This window comes from Cydia fagiglandana, chromosome 12 (genome assembly GCF_963556715.1).
Source record: "Cydia fagiglandana chromosome 12, ilCydFagi1.1, whole genome shotgun sequence".
Taxonomy (NCBI): domain Eukaryota; kingdom Metazoa; phylum Arthropoda; class Insecta; order Lepidoptera; family Tortricidae; genus Cydia; species Cydia fagiglandana.
In genome coordinates this window covers 6,821,084-6,834,666 of record NC_085943.1, presented here as the reverse complement: position 1 = coordinate 6,834,666, position 13,583 = coordinate 6,821,084, and the positions used below count along the sequence as shown (strand labels likewise).

Sequence of the window (13,583 nt, the reverse complement as noted above, 5' to 3'; positions counted from 1 at the left end):
ACGTTTTTGTGGGTTTCGATGCCGATGTGTGGATGTCGTATACAAACGATGTTTGCCTACAGGCTCGTTTTTGTTTGCAGGCGCGCTGCTCGGTCCAAAAAATAAATGTGCGTGAACTAGCTATAGACCTATAAATTCAATGCATTGGTTTAAAAATTGGCACATTGAAAAGCTTTCTCGACTCGCATGCATAAACCTATACAAAGTTGTAAATTGAGAACGTAATGGGACTTTAAAAGTAAATGGTGCGCAATAAAACTTTTCGATGACAGTATCATAAAACGAAGTCGTATAAAGCCGGTGGAGCCGCAGTTTCGATAAAAGCTGAAAGCGTCGCGTGTAAATCACGTAACTTTTCAAAACTATTATGCCTGAAATATAGTCCGAACTCAATCCGTACATTTCCGAGCGGACGGTCTATTTATCTATTTCCCCCGCTTCCGCCCCCAGCGTCCGGTTAACCGCCCCCCCTTCCGGTTAACCGGCGGCGGCGCGCGCGGCTAAACGGCTCGTCGCGTGACCGCAGACAATAAGCCCGGGCGGCGTTAACAGCGCGCCTGTGTGTTGCCACTTTATACGTTACGTCACTGCCTCCCCCTACGGCACACACACGCCGCGAGTGTGTGCTCCTTGGCTCGCGGCGCGAACGGTAGCCGATAAGTCGTGTTGTCGAAGCTTGTAGCGAGACGGCGCCGCCCGCGACCCCGTCCCCGACTCAATTGCCTTTTTCTTGAGGTCGACCCGCGTAATCGGATAAAGTAAAGATTAGCTCTGTCCGCTTTTCTGTTGAAAAAGGAAAAGGTTGGGTAAATGACTACTCAATACATTCACAGCTTTTTATTTTAAGGAAAAAAAATGTATCACAACCTTTTTTATGTTTTAATAGTTATTAGGAACATACGGTATCAGTACGATATCTGTACAATCAATAGGTATGATGTGAGAACGAGTTCGTACATTTGTAGCCATAAAGATGCCTCGTTAATTAAGGAAAATAAAAAGCCAACAGTATCAAATATGTAACAGCAAATAGTCACAGTTCCAGCAACAACCATGACCACAATTCGATTTAATAAATTCAGTAATAACCGCAGACCTTCGAGCGAGTTCCTCGTATAACATAAAATCCGACCAATCGAACCCGACACATCAAATTACCGCTGCGGCTCTCGAAATAGCCCACTTGAAATTCGATATCGAATGCTGTGGAGATCGGGTGATCGTAAAATTAAGGCCCGACCCGCGCGTGGACGCGGTTTTATGACCGCGCGACTTGTGCCAATGATAAAAGTTTATTGGTTACATTTCGACTACTATCAAAATATCCAATAACGCCGCCATAACCCACGTTATTTATCTTACATACTAATACCTATACCAGCATAACGGGCTCGTCCCGTTTTATTGTTTCTCTAGTCTTTAACTGCGGCGCTCGTGCGAACCTTCTTTCTTTTAGCGATATTATCTGGGGACATTTTATTTTCCCTAGTTTCTTTGGCAAATATTTTCGCTATTAAAAAATTATGGTGCTCTTTTCGGTTAGTAGTCGATATAGTTTTTCTTTTGTTCATCAAATAGGCTATCTATTATCTAAGTTTGCTTCAGACTTTTAGATTAGGTTAATTTGGTATATACTAATCGTACGACTTATACATTACGGTTCGTGTAGAAGTTAGACCCTCTTGTAGCAAAATTATAAGCAGATAGAAGGTATTCAACAGTAAGATAGAACAGTATATTAAACAAAGCCAGTGTATTGTTAAGTACTCGGCCGGCGATAAATAGATGTGAATCCGACATAAAGTGTTATTGTCTGGGTGCGATCCGGAGCAGTACGATAAGTCACAGCGGGCGGCGACAGGCCGGCGTGGCGAGCAAATTAACAGGCGCTTGCCACTCGCCTCTAACTTACTGCCTCGTAAAATTAGGCCCGTTCCACCCTCCAGGCTTCGCTACGGTACAAGTATCTTAAACAGCACCATGTCTTCATCTTACCGATGTTATTTAGGCACTTTAGTGTCATCTCAGGCGCAAAAGCTAATCAACCTTTTCAATTGAAAGTAATTTAGTGCATCTCGTGCGAGGTAATCTGGTGCATCTCGGCAATAATCTGTCCACGGCAAATTTTTTATATCGTTGTTTCTAGTGACCAATTAGGTGACTTAGTTGTTTATAAATCTGCCCTGTAAGGAAGGCTAAATAGACTCTTTACCTTTGATTGTATGAAAGTCAGATTGTATTGGACGTTCATGCAGATTCTTAACCGCCATTATTTTAGGCTTTATGGTGCATTTCAATTATAGCAAATGCACCGCAGCTACACGGTTTACCTACACCGATTTTGGCGCTTACTTGGAGTCAAGGTACTGATTATGTAAATGGGTCTGGCGTGCGGACGCCTCGCTCCCTGAGGGCCGAGGATTACGGGCCGTTTCTCATTCATGACCAGTTACGACATAAGTAATTACAGTACAGCCACGCCGTGTGACAGAGACGGACGTGAGGGTGGTACAGTAGCAGCATCTGAATTAGATTTACAACTGTATCCTAGACGTGTACTTTAATTATTTTATCATCTTGCCTACTTACTCGGAACCACTCTAGAATTATACAGTCACAGATAAGCGAAGTCTTGTCGGTTTTATAGAACGATAAAAGCTCCCGGAGCGGTATCATAAAACATACGAACAGGACTGTCTACCACCTGGTAGATTCATAGCTATATCCGCAATAGGTACTTATGTTGACTTCACGATACCAGACACGTAAGCCTTTTCACCCGACCGGCCCTCACGGCTGCGTGCACTTGAAATAGCATCTGTCTAACAGCGCAGCGCACTCGACCGAATATCAGTAATCCGAATACATTTCGATGTCTGGCAGCGAATAATATTCGTGATACGTCAACGCGGCGGAATCAGACCGAGCGGGTCGTCACGTATATGATTATTTCATTAGTCCGTATTTGCGCACTCATCCAAATGTTGCGGCCGACGGCCCACCGGGGGGCAGGCGGTCACCACTCCCCGAGCTAATCACGCGGTCAGTTTGCTCTGCCTCAGCTTGTTTTGATATTGATATTGACTAGCGCTCGCTTCGCTGCACGCCGATTTATTTGCGAACAATGATCGATTGATTGCTTTACGTAAGCCCGACCGTAAACGGTTTGATTATGTTTACCCGACCGTATTGTTAGAGTAAAAACGTGGGTGTACTATTTCTGTAGCCGTGCTGTTTGGTTGTTGCAGAGAAATTCCATATCACCCGGTGAAAGAGAAAAGTACCGGACGAGAAGTCCGGCTGAACCTGACCATAAGAAATTGAAGAAGGAAGAAAAAGACATGGGCCATGTAAGTTTTTTTTTTTCGTTTAAGCTGGCACTGCGTTTGTTTGTGTGCCCTTCTTTACTATATCCCTCCAGTTGGTGTACCTACTTCCCTATTTTCTTCAGGTTTCCTTCGATACGTGTTAAGCCTACAGTATTTTATTTGTAGGTACGAGTATCTACCTACGTAATCTGTAGATGATATGACTTAATTACAACTTTCTTTATAAATGTTTTCAGGAACTTGTGGTAGACGACGCGAGTGAAGAGCCCACGTCGCCGCACAACGGAGCGCCCTCTCCCCGAGAAAATGGTCTCGACAAGCTGCAGCCCAAGAAGGAGCACCCACCTCATAGCCCTAGGTAGCATTCTTATTATTTTGACTCTTAAATTATCTAATACTTTTCTTTCGAAAACCTTTGTTCCGCTGGATTCCATCGAATTGTTTCACAAAAACTAATCTGTTCACGTTTTTTTTATTAAATCGCCGCTGTAAATATTTTTATCGGAATGTATTGGATATTTTTAATTTTGTCAAACTTGTTAAGTATTACTTAGTGCCTTATTTCATCAACAAATCGGAAAAATGACCTCTGTTTGATTTTTTTTTTTGATCGGACTTTACACCTCGCTCCGTTTCTGTCTAAGCTCTATGTAGGTACAAATTCTCCGTAATCGCTTTATCCATTTAAAAGAAGCCATACTAAGCAAATACATGCCTCTAATAGGGTCAGTGTATGTAGGAGTCGTCCGGCCGTCTATCTAATCCGTCTTCTCACTAAATCAATTACTGACACCGATGTTTAGTGTACTCCTAATAACTGTAATGGGATTAGACACGCTTTGATGGATAAACCTTCGGTAAGCTGTGGAGATACTGACTTGTTTTAGTGTCAAGATGTGTTACCACGCTTTCACTGTTTCGTGCAACTTGATATTATCGTGACTTAACACTTCTTTATAACGTACGTTTAATGCAGAGTGTGATGAACCGTTAACCTAGTTTCTTCTGGGTTGAAAGGACAGTTAGCAGTGTTGTCTAAAAACAATAACTAACTGAAGAGGCGTTGTCTAGTGTGAATAATTTTCATAAAAATAAATACAAAATTACATCAACGCAGAGCTTAGCTCTTTATAAAGCATCCAGTAATCGCTTTTACATTAATGATTGTATTTCCTATTAGTATTATGAATTTTTATAACGTTTCTTATTCTTCTTTTGATAAGGTTTACACAGGCCTTTAACATATCAACTTACGATTCCAGGTCAGGCACGTCAAGCAACGCCTCAACGCCGTCAGCAAAAAAGCTCGATGAGAAGCCAAGCACGCCGATCTCCAAGCCCGTGACGCCGACTTCAGGCGCGAGCGGCGCGGGCGCGGCCGGGGCTCCTCTCAAGGCCGCGGTGAAGCCCCCCGCGCTGCAGTACCCGTATCTAGGCAACGGTGCGCATGACGCGTACGGCCTGGCGGGGTACTCGGCGCGAGCTGCGCTGGCGTATGAGCCTTTGCGCCCGCCGATTGGACCGGCGGCGTTGGCGCCCATTCCTGGTGGCAAACCGTAAGTACAGATGATTAGTCTTATGTTTCATTGCTCTGCACAGTCTCCCACCTAACCTGCGACGGTGGCAGCACTGACGAAATACGCCGTAGAGCTGGTATGGCTAAGAGTGATATGGCTAACCTTGACAAGATCTGGAGGAACAGAGGTATTCGACTTACGACTAAGGTGCGATTGGTTCGAGCTCCCGTCTTCTCGATATTTATGTACGGTGCCGAAACTTGGAGCCTGAAAAGCTGTGATGTGGCTAGGATTGACGCTTTTGAAATGTGGTGTTGGCGAAGACTGCTGCGTATACCTTGGACAGCTAGAAGAACTAACATCTCTATTTTGGAAGAACTCAATTACCACACGGCTCTACGAAGCATGCCATGAACGAACCCTTAGATTTTTCGGACACATTATGAGATCATCAATGCATGATATGGAGAAGTGTATCATCTTGGGGCGAATGAATGGAAACGCGCTCAGGGTGGGGCTCGTAAGAGATGGTCTGACGCCATGAAGAAGGCGAGTGGCGGCAGCCTGCACCGTGCAGTTCACTTGGCTTATGACCGCAATCAGTGGGGACATGTTGCATGTGGTCGCGATCCTCAGCATTGAGGGAACGAGGAAGAAGAAGAAGACAGTCTCCCAAGTACGACGACCCATTTGGCTATGTGGTGAGGTGTGGTCGACGTGGCATAGTATGTGGTTGAGGAAATTACAAACAAAGACAACGCACGGTGTGGGAAAAAAATGAATTTTCACGGTACGACATCTTCGTACTATTTGACAGCCAGTTTTGTAAGAAGAATAATGTGTGCCATATCCAAGTCGCTACGCACATGCATACTTATAGTATTTGATCCATTTTGTAGTTATCAGATTCAGTTTTCGTTCGTTAGCTTTACCCAGAAGACATCCTTACATGGCGACCCTGCCAGCCACTGTATAACTCAAACCACACTTCTCTTTCAGAGCCTACTCATTCCACGTATCCGCGGAAGGGCAAATGCAGCCCGTGCCCTTTCCCCCCGACGCGCTGATGGGCCCCGGGATCCCGCGGCACGCGCGGCAGGTGTCGGCGCTGGCGCACGGCGAGGTGGTGTGCGCGGTGACGGTGTCGTCGCCCACCAAGTACGTGTACACGGGCGGCAAGGGCTGCGTCAAGGTGTGGGACATCAGCCAGCCGAGCAAGGCGCCCGTCAGCCAGCTGGACTGCTTGGTGAGTGGGTAACTGTCCTGGTTTGGGTTTTGGGTACTTTTTTATATTAGAATGTATCAATTCACGTTTTCTGTGAAAGAAAAATACAATAAATATTAAGCTGTTTCTTTTTTTGTATATCTAAGCCTTCATATTTTAAGGGAAGGATGACATTGCAAAATGGAATTATTCAATTCAATTCAATTTAATTTATTTATTTTGCGTGAACATACACAGTTGTCATGGTTACATGTCATTGGGGTATTATAGGTACATATTGTAGCTATTGTGTACATGCATGTATGGTCTACCACAATATGGCATGCAAAATCTTAGACTAACTTAAATTAAAATAATAATCTAATTAAGTACAATTAAAATGTCAAATTATCAAAATTATTAATATATATCAATTCACGTTTTCTGAAAGAAAAATACATTATAACTAAGCCATTTCTTTTTTCATATATTTAAGCCTCCATATGTTAAGGCAAGAATGACATTGCAAAATTGAATTATTTAACATACAAAAAGAAAAACATATGTATAAAAGGCTTACAAACCATATGTGAGTGACCGCTTCACCGAGTGTTCAGATATGTCAGCGGCTTCTTTTTCAAACTATACACCTCCGATCACTATTACCCTGCCTGATTGAGCATGACTCAGCTAAGAAAGTGTATTAATTTAATGAAACAACTTCAAACTATTCACAATAAAAGTAATTGTTCCAGCAAAGAGACAACTACATCAGATCGGTGAAGCTGCTGCCCGACGGGCGCACGCTGATCGTGGGCGGGGAGGCGTCCAACCTGTCCATCTGGGACCTGGCGTCGCCCACGCCGCGCATCAAGGCCGAGCTCACCTCCTCCGCGCCCGCCTGCTACGCGCTGGCCATCAGCCCCGACTCCAAGGTAAAATAACTATTACATAGCTCCAACCGAAAATGGATATAGTATGAATTATCTCAGGTGATTTTTTCAGGCTCGGGCCCTAATCTGCTAAACAAAAGGTATTGTTTCCTTTATGCAGTGGTTACATTGCTTGCCTACTGCTTAATGCAACGTCATAATTAACGGGAACAAGCCCGTTTAAAAAACAAATGTACCATTCTAATTATATGGTTCAAATTCATGAACAACCCATTCGGAGATAACGTTTTGTTATCTCCATAAACAAGACCACCCTGATTATTCTCTGAATGAGCTGTCACATGAATTTGAACCTTAATACTATCATGATATTGTTGCTTTTTAAACGACATGGTTGCTTTGGCACGTGCTGTAGACCGCTCTTAAAAGATACAAAGGCTTTTGTTTAACGGATTAGGGCCCGAGCCCGAAAAATCATCTGAGATAATTCATACTATAATAGAATTAGAAGCTTCTCATCCCCTAGGAGTCTTAATTTTCCAGCCAAAAAACTATTGTGAAATTTCAAAATTTCGAATGGAGTTTTGACTCTCATTGCTGACCCGTTATCGCGTCAGTGAATATCTGTCACACTACACCTCAAAGACGCTCTATTTACGTAACAAAATGTATAACAAAAACCCAACGCCTAAGACATGTCACTGCGTAAAGTTCCGATATGGGATGTTTTTCAATCACGGTTACTTAAACTAGATATAATATAGTTTCTCTTCTAAGCAAAGATACTATTTGCACTACATTTATTTCAATTTATTTATAATAATAGTGGTACTTAAAGACAACTAAAACAGCAACGTTAAAAATCTAGTACCTACTAGGAGATTACCAGTTTTAATCTTAGCACAGCCGCGTTGCAAAAGTTCGCGGTTTACAGCCCATTTAGTTTTACAACTAGCTATCAACGCTGCTGGGGAAATTAAAATGTGGTTGTAGTGGAACTATAACCATACTCACTAAAACTGGATAGATATTACATAGGCGTTTATTCATAACTTTAGCTTACATTCTTACCCCCTTATTCATAAACGTTTACTAAACTTAACAAGCCGATAATAATCGTTTGTCCGGTTTGTCCCTTTCCGACGTATTGGTATGACGGAAAGGGACAAACGATTATTATCGGCATGTTGACTTTAGTAAACGTTTATGAATAAGGGGGTTACTATATTCTTGACAAAAGTTTTGACACTAAAACAAATATTCGTTAGCAAAAAACTACCGAAATTCCTTGAGAATGATCGTCTCTAAGCAGCTATTAGCTTGTAAAATGTCAAATTCAGGGGCAAAACAGTCCGTTTCTGTATTCTCGTCTCGTCCTTTTGTGGACGTTTCGTGATGAAATAATAGAGAAACTGCCCGATTCGAACCTTAGAGAAACGATATGGATTAGATGTGTCAGTGTCAAAAGTGACGTTTTTGTTTGAAGAAACGTCACATATGATACTGACATATCTAATCCATAAAGAATAGTTTTTATATCGTTTCTAGATCTATTAAACTACGTACCTTAAAATTCGAATCGGGCCAAAAGAACTTTTGTATTAGTATTTGGAAAGTCTGATATTACATTACAGTTTGTAAGATGCGTTTGGTACAACCCGCCCTAATTGATCGCCTCTATTATCACTATTATCAGTGCCAAGACCCGCTTTTTAAAAGTGTCATACGTGTATATGTTGACGACCGGTGTGGCCTAGTGGGTAATGACCCTGCCTGTGAAGCCGATGGTCCTGGGTTCGAATCCCGATACGGGCATTTATTTGTGTGATGAAAACTTATATTTGTTCCCGAGTCATGGGTGTATTTCTATGTATATATAAGTATGTATTTATCTATATAGTATGTATATCGTCGCCTAGCACCCATAGTACAAGCTTTGCTTAGTTTGAGTCTAGGTTGATCTGTGCAAGATGTCCCCTGATATTTATTTATTATTTTATTTGTATTCCAGGTGTGCTTCAGCTGTTGCTCCGACGGCAACATCGCGGTGTGGGACCTGCACAACCAGACTCTGGTGCGGCAGTTCCAGGGGCACACGGACGGCGCCTCCTGCATCGACATCTCGGCCGACGGCACCAAGCTGTGGACCGGCGGCCTCGACAACACTGTGCGGTCAGTACACTACACAACCAGACGCTGGTGCGGCAGTTCCAGGGGCACACGGACGGCGCCTCCTGCATCGACATCTCGGCCGACGGCACCAAGCTGTGGACCAGCGGCCTCGACAACACTGTGCGGTCAGTACACTACACAACCAGACGCTGGTGCGGCAGTTCCAGGGGCACACGGACGGCGCCTCCTGCATCGACATCTCGGCCGACGGCACCAAGCTGTGGACCGGCGGCCTCGACAACACTGTGCGGTCAGTACACTACACAACCAGACGCTGGTGCGGCAGTTCCAGGGGCACACGGACGGCGCCTCCTGCATCGACATCTCGGCCGACGGCACCAAGCTGTGGACCAGTGGCCTCGACAACACTGTGCGGTCAGTACACTACACAACCAGACGCTGGTGCGGCAGTTCCAGGGGCACACGGACGGCGCCTCCTGCATCGACATCTCGGCCGACGGCACCAAGCTGTGGACCGGCGGCCTCGACAACACTGTGCGGTCAGTACACTACCATACTTATTACTCCATTTTGTATTTTCTTGACCCGTTAAAATAACACCGCCCTGCCTTTACATATAAAACGCTCACGCGCCGCTCACGCCCAGCCCGAAAACGCGCCTGTGTGACGGAACCTTTAGGGTGGTATTCCATCTGTCCAATATCTTTGTCCAATGTGTATTGCGTCTCACAGTTTGCTTAATGAGAGAAGTGAGCCGCAATGACATTGGACGAAGAAATTTGACAGGTGGAATACCACCCTTACCCTTGGAACGCCGCCTATCGTGCGCGGCGCGAACGTTATCGGAATGCACGAAAGCAGGCGTGGCTCACTCCGCGATTTCGTCGCTTTGCTACAGGTAGCTAACATCCGTTCCACACCAGTTTTGGTGGCTGGCCATAAGGCGCGCGTGGCGCTGTCGCCACCTATCGGCCATACGTGTCCTGGTCGTAACAGACGCGTTATGTTAGAGTGAGTCTTCTGTACTATTATTTATTCTGTGACGAAAGTTGATATTGGGCTGTAGCCGCGCGTGTGACATCTTTGGCGGTCAAAAGGTTAAAACACCTTGGCAAATGGCAACTTTTTATACTTATGCGGCTACATTTTAAAATGCTTCTGACGCACATTTATAGGTGTATGAAACACGACTGTTTAATTGTAGTCGCAAATGTATCGATACTAAAAGTCGCCGTGGGTATTGCTCTTGGGAAACGCGCGGTCTGTGTGGCGTCACTGGCGTCGGCGTACTTTTAATTTAAATCTGACCAAAATATACGCTATTTTAAGTAACAAAGCAGTAGCTACTGCTTTGTTTCACCATATTAATTTTGTAGTTTATAATCATATCAACGTAATAAAATTGCGTTTGTAAGTTTAAAATATCTTTTATGTTTATTGTTTGCGTTTCAGGTCGTGGGATTTGAGAGAAGGCAGACAGTTACAACAGCATGACTTCAGCTCTCAAATCTTCTCGTTGGGATACTGCCCTACAGGTAAAATACCCAATTCATACACATAATTTGGTAACATATAGCACTTGTAGTATCTGTGTATTTATTTATGCATTTAATAAATAATTATTAAAGCAAAACGATAAATAACGCAAAAACTGCGGATTTAATGCCAATGGCACTCTCCTGCAGCTGTTTTTGTCATAGGCGCCTTCCGACATCCGATATCGGAAAGGCGCTTCCGATAAATTCAGCCATGTCAGAGCCCACCGTCAGCTGTCGGACTGATAACATTTGTTGGTGTACGCATGTGTAGATATAATGCTTGTTGTAGTTTGCGTGACCGCTAAAGGTGGCGCCCGGGCGCTCCCCGCGGCCTGACTACAGGCATGCAGGATCCGATATCGGATCGGACAATGTGAAAACGCCCTTAACCGGACCTATATTCCCCAGGCGAGTGGCTAGCGGTGGGCATGGAGAACAGCAACGTGGAGGTGCTGCACGCGGTGAAGCCGGACAAGTACCAGCTGCACCTGCACGAGTCGTGCGTGCTGTCGCTGCGCTTCGCCAGCTGCGGCAAGTGGTTCGTGTCCACCGGCAAGGACAACCTGCTCAACGCCTGGCGCACGCCCTACGGCGCCAGTATATTCCAGGTAATATACACATGTGTAGTAGTAGTAGGACAAGTACCAGCTGCACCTGCACGAGTCGTGCGTGCTGTCGCTGCGCTTCGCCAGCTGCGGCAAGTGGTTCGCGTCCACCGGCAAGGACAACCTGCTCAACGCCTGGCGCACGCCTTACGGCGCCAGTATATTCCAGGTAATATCCACATGTATAGTAGCTATAGCAGGCGTGGCTCACTCCACGATTTCGTCGCATTGCAACAGGTACAAGTACATCCGTCGCACACCAATTTTGGTGGCTAGCCATAACATAAGCCTCGCGTGGCGCTGTCGCTACCTAGCGGTCATATCTGGACGTGCTAATCATAACAGACGCGTGATTATTTTACAAATAAATTATTGCAGTGACAACATTGTGTTATTTTTTTGGTCTTGAATTACGTTTTGCAGTTTAGTACCTACTATTTATTCTGTGGCTATTGTTCGTTTTTTTAGCGTTAGAAAAAGACTACGCGATGTTGACGTCTTTTCATTAAAAGTATTTTTCAATAAAAGGACATCAAGATTGTTTATAGTAAGAGTTATAGATTGTAGAAGAGATTATTTTATTATATGGGGGGCTGTCATGTCCCACCGCTGGGCAAAGGCCTTCCCCAATTTCTCCACTGGTCTCGGTCCAGTGCTTTATGTCTGGCCATTTCAAGAAATAAATATATCCCTCCATTTCGAGTTTTCGGGCTCCGATTCCGTACCGTATTGTTCATATTTCACTCTTCACTCTCAGATCCCTTGTTTCTTAGTTATCAAGCGGACCCCAGGCTCCCATGAGCCGTGGCAAAAATACCGGGATAACACGAGGAAGAAGAAGATTGTACACTCTTCACTCCTACTTTACTTTAAATCGCCTAATAATTGAACATTCTTTAACTATAATTTCGCTATCGTCCTGGGTCGTCCCATTCGTTTCTCGTCAAGTTCTTAAATTAGTCCTATTCTGCTTTCGTCACTCATTCTAAATTGAAAGCTACCGACGATTGTGACGAATGTAAAATGAGTGACGCAAGTAGAATAGGACTAATTTAAGAACTTGACGAAAAACGAATGGGACGACCCAAGACGATACCATAATTTCAATCCATTTACAATAGTGTTTTTTGTCCACAGTCAAAAGAATCATCATCAGTACTAAGCTGCGATATCTCCTCCGACGACAAATACATCGTGACGGGTTCAGGCGACAAGAAGGCCACAGTGTACGAAGTGATCTACTAGTGAGCGAACAAACGTGACTGTGCCTAGCGGACGTTCTCTGAGCGACAGTGGTGATATAGTTATAGTGTATGTATAGAGTATATTGGGAAGCCTGTATGTACTTATGCGACTTGTTTATATAGATTAGTGTGCGCGGTTTATGTTTATTTGTTGAGCGCCGGTAGTGTATGTTGGCAGCAGATCTCAAAATGATGATTTCGTTTCAATATTGTTGTAAAATGCTCGTATTAAAGAAAAAATATGCGCAAATTAATATTTTGTTTCTTTTAACCCAGTATGTCTTGTCCATAGACTAGGAATCTTCTAGACCGAGCATAGTCGCGCCCTCTGCCACGCATACGGTAATTTTACTCCATGTTCAAGTCGAAAGTGTCTTTGTGTGACGTCCGTGTCTTTGAACGGACCAATCACGGCACGGGACTTCGCTCACCTCGTCCCGCGCACCCCCTTATTTTTGGCATCATCGGTTGCATGAAATAATTGCTCTAAACTCGGTCTAGAGGATTCCTTGTCTATGGTCTTGTCTTTCAAAAATTACTTATGTATGCCCGGGGAGGGTTGGTTGGGTGTCTCGATTCTACTACAATTAGCTGTTACTAAATCAGTGCGGAAAGAGAAGAGTCGTAGAATGTAATCTTATATTCTACGACTCTTCTTTTTCCGCAGAGACTACACGGTATAAAAATCGGTTCACAAAAAACCGAATTCAAAAATAATGCTCATCGGCTGGTACGACTATCATAATCGCTCATCGCATCGTCGTCAGATAGGGAAATCGACGACCGATAATCATGACGAAAGTATACCAAAAACAGGGAGTGGACTACGACCAAAATGTGACCAAAAGAGATGTCAAATGGTGTATTCCCATTCGTTGCCCGACTTGATCGCCGCCATACATGAGGCGGGGACAAATGGGAACGATTTATATGAAGCGCCTATTCCCATTTGTGCCTGGTCCCGGCAAATGGGTATACACCAGCCAAACTACATAATTCCATCTCGTAATTTGACTATGTGAATATAATAACTTGAGTATAGTTCGTAGCTTCGTAACTGAGCCCGAGCTAATCCTATTGTCTATTGTTAAGTAAAACCGCTCGTGCCACGTGCCGCCAC

The 13,583-nt window shown here is 44.2% G+C and overlaps 1 protein-coding gene across 1 annotated transcript in view; it reads left to right on the top strand.

The window, feature by feature from the left end:
* Positions 1–12,717, top strand: part of LOC134669504 (protein groucho-like) — an 84,356-nt gene extending 71,639 nt beyond the window's left edge. Inside the window, exons 8-16 of the mRNA XM_063527094.1 lie at positions 3,249–3,350; positions 3,566–3,687; positions 4,592–4,885; positions 5,846–6,092; positions 6,806–6,985; positions 8,955–9,115; positions 10,529–10,611; positions 11,023–11,222; positions 12,357–12,717. Coding sequence (XP_063383164.1) covers positions 3,249–3,350; positions 3,566–3,687; positions 4,592–4,885; positions 5,846–6,092; positions 6,806–6,985; positions 8,955–9,115; positions 10,529–10,611; positions 11,023–11,222; positions 12,357–12,464 — 1,497 coding nt within the window. The 3' untranslated portion in view covers positions 12,465–12,717. The remainder of the gene's footprint in view (positions 1–3,248; positions 3,351–3,565; positions 3,688–4,591; positions 4,886–5,845; positions 6,093–6,805; positions 6,986–8,954; positions 9,116–10,528; positions 10,612–11,022; positions 11,223–12,356) is intronic.
* The last annotated feature ends 866 nt before the right edge of the window (positions 12,718–13,583 follow it).